The sequence below is a fragment of the Pleurotus ostreatus genome (assembly GCF_014466165.1).
Source record: "Pleurotus ostreatus strain PC9 chromosome Unknown scaffold_10, whole genome shotgun sequence".
In the NCBI taxonomy this organism is placed as follows: Eukaryota; Fungi; Basidiomycota; class Agaricomycetes; order Agaricales; family Pleurotaceae; genus Pleurotus; species Pleurotus ostreatus.
In genome coordinates this window covers 514,953-533,547 of record NW_023503165.1, presented here as the reverse complement: position 1 = coordinate 533,547, position 18,595 = coordinate 514,953, and the positions used below count along the sequence as shown (strand labels likewise).

The following is an 18,595-nucleotide window of genomic DNA, read 5'->3' as shown; positions in this document are numbered from 1 at the left end:
CAATTTCCCTTGCTCGTCCCGCTCAGCAAGCACCTAACAGTTTACCACATTTATACATGAAGCTCATATGAGCTTTATATGAAGTCATATGCTTTATATGAACTTTATATGGGCTTCATATAGAGAAAATGTAAATATATGTTTCATAGGAATGGCAGGAAAATCTTTACATTTATTCTACTTGCTTTACATTTCCTTTACATTTCCTCTACATTTCTTTTACATTATCTATATATAGTATGTGAGCTTTATATAAGATTTATGTAAATATTTATATGCAATGCACATGAAGTTCACATGAAGTAGATTTGATGGAGACATAATTATGAAAGATACATATGCTTCATATGAATTTACATGGATTTACATGAATTTATAAGGATTTACATGGATTTACATGAATTTATATGGATTTATATGGATTTTCTGCAATTTATTGGAGGTTTTCTGAGGCAATTTCCGCTTTGGGACGTCCAAAAATGAGTTAGCAAGGGTTATCTGATGATAAGTCATTTTTCAGCGAACGGGCGCTTAACGACGAATATTAATATTCTTTTTATTTTATTTTTCTTTTCTTCTCTTTATTTAGGCGCGCGCCTATTCGGCAATCGCCGCGACGCCACGCGCATGTGACAGTGGCGTGCCACGCTGGCACTGCTGCCTTCTTTCTTCTCAACCACCACCATCCCCTCACTTTTCACCCAACCCACACACACGGAATGCCCCCAAGAGCATCACGAAGCACCCAGAAGGTGTCCACGCGCGGCGCAGGGAACGAGGAGGAGGGCTAGGGAATGTAAGTCACCCTGCCCCTTCCTTTTGTCAAAACTGACAGCCCCCACCCCTTCCCACCACCCCCACTTCCCTCTCCTTCCATTTCCCAATGGCAACCATGCCCCCGCGCCCTCGTCATCGCTCCCACGCCCTTGTTTTTGCCCTCGTCGTCGCCCCTGCACTCCTGCGCCCTCATCTTCGCCCTTGTCGTCGCCTTTGCGCTTCCGCGCCCTTGTTTTCGCCCCTGCACCCTTGTTTTCTCCCCTGCGCCCTCATCTTCGCCCTCGTCGTCGCCCCTGCCCTCCCGCACCCTTGTTTTCGCCCCGCACCCTTGTCTTCGCCCCTGCCTTACTCCCATGTGACTAATCCAATCTGAGTCTATTTAGTGTACTACTCTGAGTAGCATTCAAATTGTTTAATAATCTACCAGAACTTCAAATCACCACTTCATACATGACTTATTGAACTATTTGATTGTGAATTAACACACAGAGTCATTCAGGACAAGTGTAATCTATCTGAATTCTTGATAGAGTTTTGTGAATTAATCTAGATAGAGTCTAAACTGACTCTGGATGAGTCGAGTGTTGCACATGCACCTCCACATGACCATGACCATCAGGACATGAGTCAGACATGCAGTCCGCAGTAAAACTTTATAGAAGTATCTTACTAATGATGTGAGTCATACTGACTAGGTATTGACTGTGCATCTATTTATATCTTAGGTAGATAGTAGTATATAAGGAGCCTGTATCTGTCCACAATCTACCAAGTGCTCTACCAGAGAACTTACCTAAGTGTGTGCATCAAGACTATCTAGCTACAAGTAGTACTAGTTTTATAACCAGTGAGTAGACACTAGTCTTTCACTCAGCGCACGCTTGTCCTCCCCATTAGGGTTGATGGACAGATGGTCGCTCAACATGGAGTCCAACCGTAGTCTGAGTGGACTCTCACTCAACTCAGATAGACTCTGCTCAGAGTGTAGTCAGAGTCCCAGAGTCCAGTCAGAGTCCAGTCAGACTCATACAGACTCTACTTAGACTCTACTCAGACTCTCAGAGTGTTGAAGTGATGTGCACACTTGTTGTACAAATGTACAATAAAGTTGCGCTGGGTAAGCGCCCAGTTCCCACGCATTGGGGACCACCCATAGACACTGCCAACACCCATGGGAACGACCCAGGTCATCATGGGATGACTGGTGTTGACAGTATTGCTAAAAGTGCGCAAGCACTGTTTAGCAATCTGTACATATATTACAAGCGCACGACTCCCACGGTCAATGCAACGTTCCCACGTTCAGCGCCCCATTAGTAGGTCTGTTGACCTCTATTGTGACCGCCGGAACAGGCACCGGAACGCCTCGGTCTCAGCAGGGAAGCAAAAGCAGCAAAAATGAAACATGGAGCCATCATTAGAATGATGTCTGGCATGTTCCCAAGCTGCTCCGGAGCTAATCAAATTCGGACGCGATTTAGTGGACGCCTATATTCACGCCTCGCGCAGAACAGTACCCGTGGGAACCTGGGATGGTCATTTTCCATACATGTCTAGAGTAATAGACACAAAGAGTCAATAGAGCGCAAATCATTACATATTATTGATTGATTGCATCAACACATCATTAGTGATTGTTACCAAGGCAATTAGAGTGCATTAGGACGCTTTTACAAGCTTCTGATCAAACTATAATAGCCTATAGTTTAACAGAAACCCCACTGGTGTTCGACAACACCCTGGACCGCGTTTGCTATTCAGCAACATGGGACGTTGACAGGCCGAGAGAAACGGTCAACATGGCAGACGTGACATGGACAATAGCCGCAACCCCGCACACTTGGCACCACCTGCATGTCAATACGAATGGCTTTGGCACAATGGCCGTGCCGTCATACGGTTGAAAGCTATGGGCGCTGTTCCGGCAAAAGGACGACCCAGGGGCGTCAAGGCCCATCGACTGGAGTAATACCATTCAGGGGATTAACAAGAATGTATTGGAATCGGAAGAGTATGAGGCATCATATGCAATTTTGGAACAGGGCACAGCGCTGTAAGTCACCACGTCTTTAACTTCTGATTTAAGGCTGATCATCACAAAAGCATGATGCCAGGAGGGATGCCCCATATGGTGGTGACCCTTGATGATTCTACTGTCTTCTCAGGGAGTCACTTCTACCATGGCCGGTGCATAAGGCGCCACATGTACAGTCTCATCATCACTGCAGCCTTGCCAATTACAACCAACGCAACACACGACGAGTGTGCAATCTCTATCATCCGCAATGTGATAGATATGCTTCGAAAGGCATGTCTCAAGCCGGAGGTAATCCCTGGTAAGTCCTTGTAAACAATCTTAGAGATCTCTTACTCATCCTTGACATCCCAAAAAGAAAAATTGTTGAAGCATCTGCCCGATGTTAGGACGACAGAGGGAATGAAGGACGTCCTCGTCCTCTGCATTGTAGGCAGGATTCTTCCAGTCCTGTTTTGCAGGATCACCTATAAGGAGGAGGAGCTTGACGCCATCTCCCTCAACACCGCCAAGTTGGTCCGATAGATCAACGCCTCCAAGAGGCACCGCTTCGCCACAACATATGGGTGTCCTCTCAACTTCTTTGAGGGTATATACAAAGTCTACCTTCATCAAGTGTTGGCGGTGTACATTGGTCTTTTGAAAACAAAAGACGAACCATATACGATGGAGGAAGAGAAGATTGCGTGTATACCAGAAAGCGAGGGTTATCTGAAGGTCTTGACAGGTCTCCAAGGTAGATGCACTCGCAAGAAGTCGCTCCCCAAGCCTTCAGGCAATCTTTCAAACCCAGCTTTGGATTTGGATGTAGATTACAATGGCGGATTTGCTTTTGTTTTGGAGGACCTGTAAAATACTTAGCTATACTTAAATTGGCATAAATTCACAAACCATTTGGACGTCACAACCCATTGAAAATATTTGACAGGTGAGTTCCTAAGACGACCGTCCAGGAGTGCACGCCGTGTAGGTTTTGCACCACCAAGACAAGGCCCCAGGATTGGTATTGAGTCACGCAGCCAGTCTAATTTTCTAACTGGTAATCCTGCCCTACAATGTAACATGGTCGTCTTGGACTGCCGTGCTTTGTTGCTGGTGTTGCGAACTTAGGTGGCGGGACGGAAGATGGCCGTTGCGGACCATCAATCACCACATAGACGAAAAATTACGGCAACTTCGCCTATGGGTCTGCAGAAGGGCCGCCGCGACACCCACTGTGAGAACCACATCCTTGAAATATTTGCAGCTTGTTCTGTATTTAGATCTAGTTTGTGCCACTCTGGAAAAATTTCATGGCTTTGGCTTCAGTCGTCCGTATTCATTGGATATCGAATAAAGCAACCTTTCGAGGGCGGCGTAGTCTGTTGGGTACACATATGCTAGGGGAAGCCACGCAAAGCAGCCATCCCAGACGTCCCTGTTTGGGTGTCGAGATCGAGAAGACAGACTCTGGCTGTCCTAAACTGTTTATTTGCATGACTAGGTGGCTAAAGTATTGAAGTCTACCTCGGCGTGATTTTTATGGGAGTCAGTCAATTGTGTACTACCGCAACATGGTAGTCCTGGACTGCCGCCTCTCGCACCACCAAGTGGACCAAACCCTTGGTACGAATATTTTGTGACAGGTTATCAATGCCATAATTTGCTTTAATGGGCGCGAGTGTGATAGAAATCCATTAATGTAGAGGTTTTCATTGCGTCCCATCGACGGCCATCTCGGCCAATGGGCGCTTATCCAATGGGTATTACCCATCGTGCACCAAGTTGGGACACGTGGTTTGTATCAGGGGCCTCCTCTTCCGAACACCTCGCGCTGATAGTGGGGGCAGCAAAGAAACATAATTTGAGCTAAAAATTGCAGATAAAATCTGGGCGTACTGCACCACGAAGACTGTTTCGGGGGAATTAACGAAACATGACCGTTGTGGAGTACCTTGGTCCGTTGATAGTGTATATCTCAATCAAGAGAACGAGTCTAGAAAATGGGGTGTGTGGAAGGGATTGTCCGTCTTTTAATTGCAGGGGGATTTACAAAATTGACGCCCTCACTATGTGAATTACGCTTGCAGCCGGTGATGCAGATGTTGTGGGGGAGCAACACAGCATGTCCGTCCTGGACATCTTTGTCTCCTTGAAGCTGTGAGTTGAGGCAGAATATTTCACCCTTCAATCATGCCTCAATCCAGACAGCGGATCAATCTTGCATTGGTAAAGAATTACAGTATGAACTTAGCCAATACAAGTACGGAGGTGAACGAAGAGCCCCTGCATCTCACTGACCCTCGGTCGCGGACTGCTCTTTGTGGCCTTATTACAGAATTCTTGACGCCGGTTGCGCTACAACGCACGCTTGTCTCCAGCTGAGTCAATCAAAAGCTAGGACCTGACAAATGCTCATCGTACTTTGTGGCTTACGCCAAACATCACGTCTTAATGAAACTCCGCTCACCTTAGAATACTTGAACAGCACGTAGCTTGGGCCCTGGGTTCCTTTCTTGTCTTCCCTTCCCTCAACACATCAGTGTAGGGTTGGCACCCTGTTCGAGCCCGGATACATGATTTTTCGTACGTATATTATCGTTTCATTTACTTCTTGTTTTGGTCTGTGACCAGCTGCGGCCGCATAGTTTCTTAGGTATTACTTATTCACTCATGCATGGATATTCCGCGTGCTTATTTACATATACTACAAGTATATATAGTGCTACATATCTACCTACAGAACAAGAAGTTAGTTTCCCCTTCCCTCCGTTGCGTTGCGAAAGTCGAGTCCAGCAGTCGCACGCGGCGCTGCTTGGTCGTGTTTCCGTCCTCCGTTCCGTTCGCCACGTGGTGTTCGGTTTCACTTTGTTCCTTCTCACTTCGCTTTTGGTGGGAACACCACCCATTCCCAGTCCTTGCATTCACACCAGCGAATACAACTTCGCACCTACATTAACAGGAGAAAAAAAATCAATGCAGGACCGCTGGGGAGCCCGTTAAAGGTGTCAAACTGTACTTCATCCAACAAAGACTTTTCAAAGAACAAAGCGTACATAGATACTTGTATTTAGTTGGAGGTGGCAACCGGATTGTGTTCATTCTCATTCCTTCTTACTTCGCTTTTGGTGGGAACACACCATTCCCTGTCCTCGCTCACACAAGTGCGAATTCACCTTCGCAGCTACTCATTAATAGGTGCTCGGTGCTTCACTACCAGACTCAGCTCGTCAATGACCAAGCCTGCAATGTGCGGCTGCCCATATCAGCGGCCTCCGGCGTCGACTTGGCACTATTGATTGCCTATCAATGAATATCGGATGCTCGCATGAGTATCCACATCAGCACTAGGACCCAGCATTGGTCACCATCTACATGTAGTCAAGTTTGGTCTCAGCTCACTGCTGGGGTAATGGCATGTCCACCCGGCCCCAGTAGTACAAGAGCGCTCAGTCGTCTCAAAACAAGAAGTAAATGAAATGATGATATATGTACAGTATACCGTGTATCAGACTTCGAACAGGGTGCAAACCCTACAAGTAATCCTGGCAGCATTTGGAGCCGTCTGCGGTCTGCGCTTTATGGTCTACGGCCCACCGGCTAGGAAGGACAGAGAGAGAACAAGGGAGGAAGGAGAATCATGCACGGATGCTGGAGGAGAACGAGGACCTAGTTCCCTGCAGAGCTCGCTCATCGCCAGGACACGGAGACTCTCTAGCTGGTCTTGATTGCTGTTATGAAGGATGTTCCAGGCTGACTCCATTTCTTCCTGAGGAATCATATTTCTGCGGTGCCGGTCGAAAGTAAGTCCATCTGTTAAACTATAGGCTATTATAGTCTGATCAGAAGCTTGTAGAAGCGTCCTAATACACTCTAATTGCCTTGGTAACAATCACTAATGATGTGTTGATGCAATCAATCAATAATATGTAATGATTTGCGCTCTATTGACTCTTTGTGTCTATTACTCTAGACATGTATGGAAAATGACCATCCCAGGTTCCCACGGGTACTGTTCTGCGCGAGGCGTGAATATAGGCGTCCACTAAATCGCGTCCGAATTTGATTAGCTCCGGAGCAGCTTGGGAACATGCCAGACATCATTCTAATGATGGCTCCATGTTTCATTTTTGCTGCTTTTGCTTCCCTGTGGAGACCGAGGCGTTCCGGTGCCTGTTCCGGCGGTCACAATAGAGGTCAACAGACCTACTAATGGGGCGCTGAACGTGGGAACGTTGCATTGACCGTGGGAGTCGTGCGCTTGTAAAGTATGTACAGATTGCTAAACAGTGCTTGCACACTTTTAGCAATACTGTCAACACCAGTCATCCCATGATGACCTGGGTCGTTCCCATGGGTGTTGGCAGTGTCTATGGGTGGTCCCCAATGCGTGGGAACTGGGCGCTTACCCAGCGCAACTTTATTGTACATTTGTACAACAAGTGTGCACATCACTTCAACATGTTGCTCACATGTAGAATACATTTGAACACACCAGAGAGATTTTTTGAACAAATCCAAGTCATATTCTCAATGGACTCATATTCGGATCACCAAAGCTTTTGAGGTCATATCAAAGTAATCTTATCCACCATAGTCAATACAATAGGGAAATATAATAATCATAAACTCTATTTACTCTGTAGTTACATAGTTATCTTATGCTTTATGCATACTCAATTTAATCACAATGTATTCCAGGGGGGCATTGGATTATATCAGCAGTGAGAGCCCACCTCTCACCCTTGGGTCTCTGAAATCAGGACACTGCAGGGCTAGAAGGGCACAGCATCATAGCTAAAGTCAAGTCCCATGCATGTGCTCTGCTCATCTGCACATTCCGCAATCCTGTCACACAAGTCAGGAGGCCCCTTGACATAGTTCTTAACACTACCATGCTGACTGTATGAGTACATACACTAAATAAAAGAGGGAATAATGTTAAGATAAGAATAGTGAATAACTAAGGATTGTAAGTGTATATTGAGTGTGACTAGCCAGCACTAATGTGGCTCTACTGGATCAGATATACTTCTGTTACACAACAGGTCTTCGGAGGCAGGATGATTTGACTTCTGTAAACAATCTTTTAAGCCAATTAAGTACAAACAGATTCCTATCATATGTACATACTCCCCTCTCCAATGACATTCGCTCTTCTTGCTGAGCGGCCGGGGTGCTTGGACTCTGCAGTGGCCTTCCACCTCACCAGCACCACAGTACCCGCCGTCGGATCCCCAGACGCGTGTACCAGCAAGTCGGTCGCACGCTGCATCTGCACCTGGGACCATTCCGGGGTGTTGAAGACCATCCCGATGTCGGAGGGGGATAGGGTTCGTGGAGGGGGAGGTGGGATGCGGGGGGAGGGGAGAAGGAGGAGGGTGGCTGGCGTCAGTGCTTGAGTAGCTAGGATCGCCATGAAGGCCGCAGATGTCGAGGTTATCAAGTTGGGTGTCTCGAACCGCTCAACCGACTAGTGAAGGCAAGATAAAACACAATGCGAAGCAAAGCAAAGACAAGGTAGACTCACCATCGGCGCGAACGATGAACGGAGAGACAGATATCGTATAGGCGCCAGATGAAAGGGTAGAGGGGAAGCGGTAATATACGCGTGATGAGGGTAAATGTCTAACAGCGCGGTCCTGTGTTGATGCCGTAAATAATCATTAATAAGATGACTGGGAAAAGACGCGTACGAAGAGGGTGTGAGGACCTCAACGACTTTGCTTGCATATGAGTGCATCATGCGCGATGGCAGGGCCGTCGTCGTCTCCGAGATCAACACGACGGCCGGTGTCCACCCCGGAGTGAACAACATCCCAACCTATACAGGTGTAGCGCGAAATCAGCCCCATTTATGTCCATTCGCATCTAAGCAGCACGGAAGTTTGAACACACCTGTACATTGTTCACAAATACCGCCCCGATCTGTTCCCCCAGCTGGGCGCCAGCAGCCCAAAAGCTCGCGAGCTGGCCTGACGCGACTATCATTGGCTTTGCTTTTAGGCCCACAACATCGGGGGGTACGACTTTGACGTCGACCGTCGCATCATCCCCTGGGGCCCGACCGTGATCGCGTTCTTGATCGCGCGTCGACGATAACGGGTTAAACTCGTCCTCCTCGTCTGATTCTACGGCGTACCGTGGGGGCACGGTGTCGCTCAGCGGATCGGTGTCCTATACACGACGGTCACTCCGCGATTCCAAAAGTGAAGGGTTCAGATAACTGACCATGGAGGTATCAGTTTAGAGACTTCGCAAACAGACGCAAACAGACGCCTCTTGATCTTAGAACGCCAACAACGCCGACACTAACGAATCAGAAGTCATGGTGCGTGCCCATCTGCCCGTCCAAGCTGCTCCACTGATCCCGATCTCCAACAGAGCGATAACGCAGAGTACAAGGAGGCATTCGCGCTCTTCGACAAGCGCGGCACTGGCGCCGTTCCCCGCGAAACCCTGGGCGACCTCCTCCGCGCAGTCGGCCAAAACCCGACCCAAGCAGAAGTGAGCGATCTCGTCAACTCGGCACCACGCGAAGGTGCGCTACGTTCCCAACCACTCTACCCACCCTCTGGCCTCCATCTCCTTCCTTTCATCACTTGTTTGTCTGACATGATCCCCATACACGCGCAGTCGACTACAAGACCTTCCTCACCATCCTGAACCGTCCAGATGGCTTCAAACCAGCCGGCACACCAGGTGAGTCTCTCTCTCTCTCTCTCCATCTACAGGACTCGCTCACCCCCGATCCGCAGAGGAGTTCATCCGCGGCTTCCAAGTATTCGACAAAGAAGGCAATGGCTTCATCGGCGTCGGCGAGCTGCGCTACGTGCTCACGCAACTCGGCGAGAAGATGTCAGACGAGGAGGTTGACGAGTTGCTCAAGGGTGTCCAGGTTGGCGCGTGAGTCCCCTTCCCCTCCCCTCGCCCCTTCTCCCCTTCGTATCTCACTAACACCCGTCTCCCTCTCCTCTCACACAGCGATGGCAACATCAACTACGAATCCTTCGTGCGCACCATTCTCAGCCAGTAGTCCCCGCCCCCCTTCTTCGATCTCTCGATCTCTCCTCGGTTGGTAGTCCCTAGTCCCTAGTCAGTAAACGCTTGCCCCTTCGTTACATATCCAATGTCCTCAATTGCAATGGTGTAATCATACAAACCACGTACCACGGCCTATCGCAACCTGTCGCGTCTCCTGAGGCCTGAGGCTGTGTGCCGGTACCTGCGACCTTCCCGCTTGCAGAACTGACACCCAAAGCACTAATCCCTCCCAGGTTTTATCAGTCGTCAACCCCTTCCCTTCCCTACCCACGGACCCCTTCTCCAACGCCTTCAATCTCTCCAGTGCCCCTTCCCCAGCCCTCTTCCTTTTTGCCCTCTGAAGATTTGGACCCTCGCCAGAAAGACACTTAAAACCCAGAAAAACATCTTACTATCCATAGTGCTGTCCCTCCCAACATCACTTCACAGGAGCCGTCTTTGTTATTCTCTCCTCCTTTCCCTTCCCTCCCGAATATAAAAATGAGCAATCGTACTAATATATTGACTCATGCGACGAAAATTCAACGATTCACCAATAAATACTCAGTCCTCAGTCCTCAGTCCTCAGTAAGAGTTCAAATTTACCGCGTCGCCGGGCTCACTAAGACCTGACTCCGCACTCCATCCTTGCTACAAAGTTCTCCGCATCGCATGGCACTGCGTTCGCTTGCCAATTTTTAAATATCAAATACTAACATACCAAAAACGCGGTACCCCCACACCCTACCCCCACTCCTCGCCTCTCTCCTCTCCTCGCCTCTCCCCTACTCATCGTCCGACTCCGTATTATACCCATCATCCCCATCCTCATCATCCGCCCGATCCCTATCCCTATTCCTCGAGCTCCTCCCGCTCCCACTCTTCGTCTTCGTCGTCGCCATCTCGACGACGACCTGCCCGCCGCCCCGCTGGGTCAAACACGCTACGTCCGCCAGCCGCCGCCCCGCGACCCACGGGATCTCCTCGCGCGGGTACGCGTTCACGATCTTGAAGCCCCACCACGCCGCTGCTCCTTCCCCTTCCCCTTCCTCATCAACACCATCCCCAGCCCGCGTCGCGAGGAAATCGTCCAACACCTCCTCGACGGTCCTCCCTCCCCCAACGTCAGCACCCACAGGGCTATCCAGCACCTCCTCCCCATTCCCATCTCCCGGCGGCAATCTCGCATCCACGGCAGCATACAGCGTCGTCAGCGTCGCCTCGGGCCCAAACACCTCGATCACGCGCTTCGAATCCGGCATCCTCATCGCCAACTTCACCCCTCCCTCCCCACCTCCCCCTTCTCCACTCCCTTTCCCTTTCCCTTTCTCCAAGCGCCCCGCAATCCACGCCCTCCACGCCCTCCTCTCCTCCTCCCTGCGCGCCCTCTCCCTCTCCGCCCTCTCCTCTCTCTCCCTCGCCTCTCTCTCCCTTTCCCTCTCCTCCTGCTCCCTCTCCTCCCTCTCCTTCCTCTCCCTCTCCGCCCCCGCCGCGCGCTCGCGGTCCCGCCTCTCCGCCTCCCGAAACGCGCGATCCTGCTCCGCCCTCAACACCCGATCCCGCTCGCGTTCGCGCTCCGCCCGCGCCCGCTCAAGGGCATGCTGCGTCCGCGCGGCCTGCACGCGCGCGAGGTACGGCAGGACGCGTGGCAGGACCTGCCGCTCCAGGTGTTCCAGCAGCGCCTGCGCGGACGTCGGCCCCGGCGTCGAACTCACACCCGAACCGTGTGCATGCGAGCTTGAATGCGAGGTGTTTGAGGTGGCGGTAGTGGTGCTTGAAGTGGAGGGAGTCGATGGCCCCTGATGTCTCGACAGCACCGTCATCACGCTCCCCGCCCCTCCCGCGCCGTTCCCCCTACTCCCCCTCGCAGATGAAGAGGTAATATGGCGCTTCGGCTGCAGCGCGACGAACGCGACGAACGGGTAGGTGGTCGCTTGCAGCTTCTCCGCGGCTACAAACACCCCCCAACGCGTATGTCAGCGTTTATTCATCAAATGAGCGGTAGGAGGATAGAAGGGTGAGGGAAAGTAGGAGGATGAAATGAAACGGTGGGGGAAGTCGAAGTAGAAGAACGGGATAAATGGCAGGAAGTAGGAGGAAGTAAAAGGACAGAATGTACACAACAAAAGGAAAGCACGTACCGGCCCAGCCCTCGCCCTCCCTGACATCCGCGCCCCACACGAGCACGCCGTTGTCGTGCAGCGTCTTCACGAGCACGGGGTCCGTGAGCGTCGACCTACATCACACCACCCCAACAAAAACAAAACCACATTAGCATAAACGTTCGCATAACCAATAATCCAGCACAAAACCCAACAACACACGCACCTCTTAAACTCGCGCGTATCATCGTGCTCCTCGCTCACCAGCACGACACAGCCCACCCTTGCCTCCCTCTCACACACGCGCAGCGCGTCCTCGTACGCGCCGACGAAGAAGTCCGGGAGGACCTTCCTCCCCCCTCCACCACCAACCCCGCCAACCCCACTGCTTACCCTTCCTACGTCGTCTACCCCGCCAATTCGTACACCAGCGCCAGTGCCGTCTCCCCCATCAGCACCATTCATCGAGTTGGAATTCGAGTTTACAGACCGAGCGGCGAGCGCCTCGGCGAAGAGCGCATTGAGCGCCGCGGCGTTGTTCGTGCGCGACGTGAGCGTCGAAGGGCCCGCTTCCACTGCCGTCGTGGTGCTTGCACCATTCGTGCCAACATTACCCCCACTCCCATACGCCGCTTGCTTCGTATACCGGCTGATCGAAATCGCGCCGGTCTCCTCCTCCAGCTCCCTCACCCACCTCTCCACCCCTCCTCCTCCCCCTCTTTCCCCTCCTCCCCTCGTACCCCTTGCTCCCATGCCCCTTGCTCCCCTCAACCCGAAATACGACGCATAGCCCGACGAGCCGGTATACAGGCTGAAGAGCGTGAACTGCGGGACGGGGACGCGCAGGACGCCGAACACGAAGCGCAGAATGCTTGCGAGGACGTGGAAGGGGAAGGCGAGGAGGGAGAGGAGCGGGCGCGGGAGGATGGCCCAGGTCTGTATGTCATTGGAATTAGCATTAGAATTGAAGGAAAGCAAAGTAAAGTAAAGTAAGGAATGAGTGATACATGAGGTGTGAGGTGTGGTTGAATACGACGTATGGAATGAACAGGGCGGGGAGAATGCGGAGCGGGTAGAAAGAAGAGAGTGAGAGCGAGACTCACGTTATTATGCGTATGCCGTTGTCGCTGATGATGCTCTGCGCGGCCGTCGCGGTCGTACGCATATCCCTGACCCTGCTCGGAGTCATCCAGTTCGAACGTCTCCATGTTGCGCCCGCTACTACTGTCGGCATCGCCCGCGCGGGAAGCAGACGTCGAAGACGGTGGGTAGGAGGTGGACGCGGATGTGGAGGGTGAGGTGGGGATAGGGCCGCCGCTGAATATCACGTCTGCGGCTCTCTGTAACAAGCACATCAGCTATCTCCCCCTCCAATATTTCATAGCATATAGCCAACGTGTGCCAATACACAGTGTACCAGCACGAATAGCTCACCTGCACATCCCATGCGACGCTGTGGAGGACACTAAGAGCCACGTCATCGTCGCCGCCGTTTGTGAGGTCTCTGATTTGTTGGAGGGCGCGCTGTTGTTCGTCTGACAGGCTGTCTATGCGCGGGTGCATGGTTGTGGGTGTCAAGCGGGTGGAAGGACGTGTGTATGTATGTGAGGAAGGAATGTGTTCCGGGCGTCAAACGCAAAGGTGAAGTTGTATGCAGATCCGGACTGGGGCGCTGAACAACGCACACCGGAGACTGAGACGGCGGGTGAGAGGCAGCCGAGTTGCGCGGGGGGTGTATGACGTGGGGAGTGTGTGCGGGGTGGCTGGTGTGGTGTTTGGGTACTACGTCATCTACTCGTCCTTCTTCGCGTCTGCGCCGCCGTCGCCCAGCAAGCGGTCGCTGACGCTGCAGCCGATCATCCCCGGGGTCACCACGCCGCTGTCGCATCTGCCCATCATCGTGCTGTGTGTGGTGGTGTGCCAGTGCATCCACGAGCTGGGCCACGCCATCGCCGCTGCCGTCGAGAACATCCCGCTCCTCAGCGCCGGCCTGTCGCTCTCCTCTGCGTTTGTCGCGCTGCCTCCCCTCGCGGCCCGCTGCTCTCTCCGCGGCCAACTGCGGATCATTGCAGCAGGCCCGTTCCACAACCTGCTCACCTTCCTCCTCCTCGCCGCCCTGCCCCGCCTCGCTGCCCTCCTCCCCTCCACAGACCTCTCCCACGTCGGGGCCCTCGTGCTCAGTGTCGACGCACACTCGGTCCTCCGTCCGTACCTGCCCACGGGCACCGTCATCACACACCTGGACGACTATCCCCTCTTCCACCCGTCCCATCCACACCCGTGGCACACCTACCTCCTCGCTCCCTCCCCTCCCACTGCCCTCTCGCCGTACGACAGCCCTCCAGACACACTCCCCCTCCACGGCTGGTGTCTCCCCTCTCCCCAATTCCTCAGTACGCCCCTCTCTTTCTGCCTCCCCATCCAACTAACTATTATCATTACAGACGCGCCGACGTCATGCTGCGACCGTTCCCCCAGCCCCCACTCCCCACCAGACCCCTCCTCCCACCTCGCCTGCTTCGATGCCCTGAACACCACTCCCTCCAGTCGATGCATCGACCCCATCCCCATCCTCACACAGCCCCCCCTTCCTCCCTACCCCAACCTCTCTCCCACGCCCAAAACCCCATACAAACGCTGCTCCTCTGCACGCGATTGCTCAGGTCCACAAGCTATTGAAGACCCATATACATGCGTCCTGCCCCGCCCCGCAGAGCACCTCCTCCGCATCACCATCCTCGCCTCCTCTCCTTCTAATACCTCCGCCCAATACCATGTTCAACGACAGAATACAATGCAGCTACAAACGCTACTATGGACAGGCCCCCGCCGCGAGATCTACGACCAAGGTACTCTTCTCCCCCCTCCCCCTACTACACAACCCCACTAACCCCCTGCCGTTCGTCCACAGTGCACACGACCCAGCGCCTCCCCTTCCCCTTCCCGCCCCCTCTCTTCCTTCGCTCCCCCAATGAAGGGAAGTGGGGGTGGGCACTACTATTGAGCGCATACGCCCGCCTCGCACCTGGGGCGCGCCTGCTGTATACGTACGTCCCATCTCCCACACCCTCCCTTCTCCCCTCCCATCTCCCAAACACGTCCGATCACGTCGTTAACACGTTCAAGTTTCCCATTCACATTCACATTCATATCTTCCCTTTTTTGTATATGGATACATTTACATCGGTATATCCACGTTGCTAACCCGCACTATATAACCAGGTACACCTCCCTCGCCTCCCTCTCGCTCTACACCCTCAACCTCCTCCCCCTCCCGCACCTCGACGGCGCGCACTTCCTCGCCGCCCTCCTCACACTCCTCCTCGCCCCCTCAACTAATTCAGCTAATCATCCTCCTGATTCCTCCTTCGTAAGAAACGGTGGTGGTGGACGGGGCGGTGGGGGTCATGGCGGTGGTTGGGGTGACGAGGACGAGGACGGGGACGGGGATGGGGAGACCCTATTACCGCTCTACCGCACCACCGGTGCTCACCCCAGTCACCCCGCTCAACCTACACACTCCTCCTCCTCCTACTCCCCCTCCTCAGACGAGGACGACGATCTCACGGACAATGACGATTTCTCCTCCCATTCCTCTCAAGACGATTCCTCCTCCTCCTCCTCCTCCTCCTCCCAGCACCAACACCCCTCCCAACACCAGAACGCGCGCGCAGGACGCGCGCCGTTCGCGTTCGCGTTCACGTTCGCGGTCCCGCGCGCTGCTCCTTCCTCCTCCCCCTCCTACCCCTCCTACCACAACCCCTCCTACCCCTCCTACCCCAACCCCTCCTCCCACACCCCAACCTCCCACACCACACACCCAGCGCACGCAGCTACCGAGAGGGACATCGAGTCGGGCCTCCCCCCACCCTCCTCCTCCTCTCCGTCTCCACGCCCATCTTCTTCATGTAGGAGTTGCAGCGCATTCCCCCGGATACGGCGAACACGACTCCTCCTGCGCGTCGTGTATCCCCTCAGGCGGTGTCTCCTCTCCCTCTCCTCCTCCCTCTCCTCCCTCCCATCCTTCCCATTCCTCTCATCGCTCTCCCACCGCACCCGCCTCCCACCCCCACCCGCACGAACACCCACACCCACACCCGCCGCAGGCCCCGCGGAGGGCTCCAGGCGTGCCAGGCGTCCTCGTCGCGCCAGGGATGCCAGAGATGCCAGGGACGCCAGGGACGCCAGCACAACGCGCACAACGCGAACCACGAGACCCACGCCGCCAAACCGCGTGCGCAGACGCGGTGAGCGCCTCGCCGCGCACGCCGCGCGCCTCACGCTCCTCCTCCTCGCGGCGTCCCTCCTCTGCAACCTCCTCAACGCGTACGCCGCTTACCGTTCGCGTACGCCCAATACCCCGCATACCGCGGATGCTTCTCAATTCTTAATTCATGATTCGTGATTCGTGATTCGTGATTCGTGATTCGTGATTCATGATTCGTAGTCCATCGTAGATAACATACCTCGCACATATACATCCTATGAATTCTAGAATTCTACGAATGGTATCAGCACTCCATCGTCCAAGCCAGTCGACGCCCGGCCTTTGAGCCGCAATCGTAATTTGTACACGTAACGAAACAGCAAACTACAGCGAAACACCAAACCACCAAACCACCAAACCACCGACCCACCAAATCAGGCTCCCTGCTCCCATTGAATGCTTGAATGCTGCTCCCAGCGAACGGTATGCTCCCAGTAAATGTTGAATGCTGAATGCTGAATGCTGAATCAGGCCGCCCGCCCCGCCCTCTCCTTGTATTGGTAGACCTGAGATTCGTAAAATCAAACTTGAGCTTGAGCTTCAGAGTGTATGTACCGGTTACCAGTACGCGTGCGTATGGGGGCGTGTGCTGAAGTAGAAGTGCAGTCGGTGTGCAATATGGCGAAGTGGTGCAGCGGTGAAGTGGTGAAGGGATGACAGGGGCGGCAGGGATGCCATGAAGATGAAGGGGACTCTGCGCGCGGGCGAGTCTGCACTGTGTTTGGCCGACGCGTTGCTGGACAGCGTACTAATAGATTATAGGACAGGCGGTGGGCGTATTGTATGCTCGGTGTCACTCGAGAAACGAAATGCCGAGCGCGGTGCGCATCCGGCGAGATGCGGTGCTTAGTGACTGGGCATACTTACTCTCGTAACCAGTGTATCCATGTATCCTTTGAAGACATGGCCTTCAGCCCAATAGTGACTACGCCTCGCCTGGTGCTGTCTCCTCCAAATGCTAAATGCACGAATCAGCCCCATTCCGGATTGCCACTCCTTCTGCTTTCCAGGCGAACGACGGGATTGGAGTCATCCTCTCAGAAGAACGGGGGTAGTCGCTATCCTTGATTACCACTGCGACTTGCGAGCAGTGCAAATCCTGGCCAGTCGTACGGTCGTAAACCCACTCCCCTGACGGTGACACAATCCGTGTAGTAACATGGCATAGAAGATATCAGCATCAAAGAGAACGATGCGAGAGAACAGGCGCAGTGATGATATACGAGACGTGGGACAATGTAGAAGAAGTTTGAGAACGTTGGATGAAGTGGCTAGGAACTAAAGACGTAGCGAAGCAAGGGCATGTATAGTCTGTATTAAACTTGAGAAAACCAACCCGTAGCGTCCGGTGTTCCGTCTAAATATGGTTGCATCTTTCGTAAGTAAGGCTGGTTGTGTTCTTGACAGCCAGCGAGGAATTGATTGTACGACATGTCGATCATTGCCCTTAGCTGACTTTTCAAGCGGGTGTCAATCTCAACAGCTTTGTAAGACTCCAGCCCGCGCAAGGTGATACGATAGCGGGGTGCCTCGAGTGATGCCTGCACAAAGCCTCCCGGCTGTGGAAAGTTGGGAGCAATGAATTCAGGACTATAACAATGGACGGCATCGATATAAGGACGGCCCTTTGGTCCGTTAAAGACGTGCAGGTGTGGACTATTTTGGTCCTGGGCTTCGACTCTCCCTGGGGAAGCACCGGATTTGTCCTGATCGAGGATGACAGATGTCTGTGAGGGTCCAATGGACCCTTCGCCAAAATGCATAGGTAAGGGCCCGGTCTGCTTGTCGAGATGTCAGTCCCTCGGGCCTGGGGTTGGCGGAGATTGAACTTGACAAAACCTAGCGCTGGAGTCTGCTCGGGGCGCTTGGGAATCGTCACAAATAAGTCACAGACATCGTGGTGGGAAAGCGGCAATAGATACAAAGTAAATACATGCAAACTTCTGCTTTCGGTATTTCTTGTATTTCTTGTCGGCAACCTGAAGTATCCCGGCTCAGTAGGTGATATACTAGTTCAAAGGAGTTTATGATGTGGCACGTTGGTTTAGCGGTTTGCGCGCTTGAGTCCTACTTTTTAGCACGGAAAGGTTGCAGGTTCGAGCCACAAATTGTCCTTTTTTCACTTCTTCGTCCTGCTATCTTACCACTAACATTCATTAATAAATAAGCACCACAAGCTATAGTACTGTTTATTGGAGGGAATAGATAATGCAGTTGATACAAGGTGCCACCAGGTATATTAACGCTGACATAATAATGTGACAGGAAGGTCCTAACCCACCCGCAAACCCCCTGGTACAGCAGACCAAACTGTCAGTTTGGAGTAGGTTTGGGCCAGGTTTGGTCCAACCGTGGGAGCCAAATTTGGCAGGTAGGGACTAACATCTCGACGAGCAGACCGGGCCCTAAGGC

At 53.0% G+C, this 18,595-nt stretch overlaps 5 protein-coding genes across 5 annotated transcripts; 3 read left to right on the top strand and 2 right to left on the bottom strand.

Annotated features, from left to right (window-relative positions):
- Positions 1-2,980: 2,980 nt before the first annotated feature.
- Positions 2,981-3,337, top strand: PC9H_001920 (uncharacterized protein; the record flags this gene model as incomplete). Its single annotated transcript, XM_036771566.1, has 2 exons — positions 2,981-3,113; positions 3,171-3,337. 2 exons carry the CDS (start codon positions 2,981-2,983, stop codon positions 3,335-3,337), a joined length of 300 nt encoding a protein of 99 aa, XP_036626187.1.
- Positions 3,338-7,910: 4,573 nt separating this feature from the next.
- Positions 7,911-9,025, bottom strand: PC9H_001919 (uncharacterized protein; the record flags this gene model as incomplete). Its single annotated transcript, XM_036771565.1, has 5 exons — positions 7,911-8,264; positions 8,322-8,433; positions 8,488-8,615; positions 8,690-8,968; positions 9,023-9,025. 5 exons carry the CDS (start codon positions 9,023-9,025, stop codon positions 7,911-7,913), a joined length of 876 nt encoding a protein of 291 aa, XP_036626186.1.
- Positions 9,026-9,119: 94 nt separating this feature from the next.
- Positions 9,120-9,827, top strand: CDC4_3 (SCF ubiquitin ligase complex subunit cdc4; the record flags this gene model as incomplete). The annotated part of the gene is made up of 5 exons (XM_036771564.1): positions 9,120-9,122; positions 9,176-9,332; positions 9,428-9,493; positions 9,550-9,697; positions 9,776-9,827. 5 exons carry the CDS (start codon positions 9,120-9,122, stop codon positions 9,825-9,827), a joined length of 426 nt encoding a protein of 141 aa, XP_036626185.1.
- Positions 9,828-10,599: 772 nt separating this feature from the next.
- PC9H_001917 (uncharacterized protein) lies at positions 10,600-13,479 on the bottom strand (the record flags this gene model as incomplete). The annotated part of the gene is made up of 5 exons (XM_036771563.1): positions 10,600-11,765; positions 11,956-12,050; positions 12,143-12,852; positions 13,020-13,256; positions 13,351-13,479. 5 exons carry the CDS (start codon positions 13,477-13,479, stop codon positions 10,600-10,602), a joined length of 2,337 nt encoding a protein of 778 aa, XP_036626184.1.
- An 88-nt stretch (positions 13,480-13,567) lies between these two features.
- Positions 13,568-16,307, top strand: PC9H_001916 (uncharacterized protein; the record flags this gene model as incomplete). Its single annotated transcript, XM_036771562.1, is given in 5 exon segments — positions 13,568-14,309; positions 14,361-14,765; positions 14,828-15,080; positions 15,139-15,401; positions 15,415-16,307. 5 exon segments carry the CDS (start codon positions 13,568-13,570, stop codon positions 16,305-16,307), a joined length of 2,556 nt encoding a protein of 851 aa, XP_036626183.1.
- Positions 16,308-18,595: the final 2,288 nt, after the last annotated feature.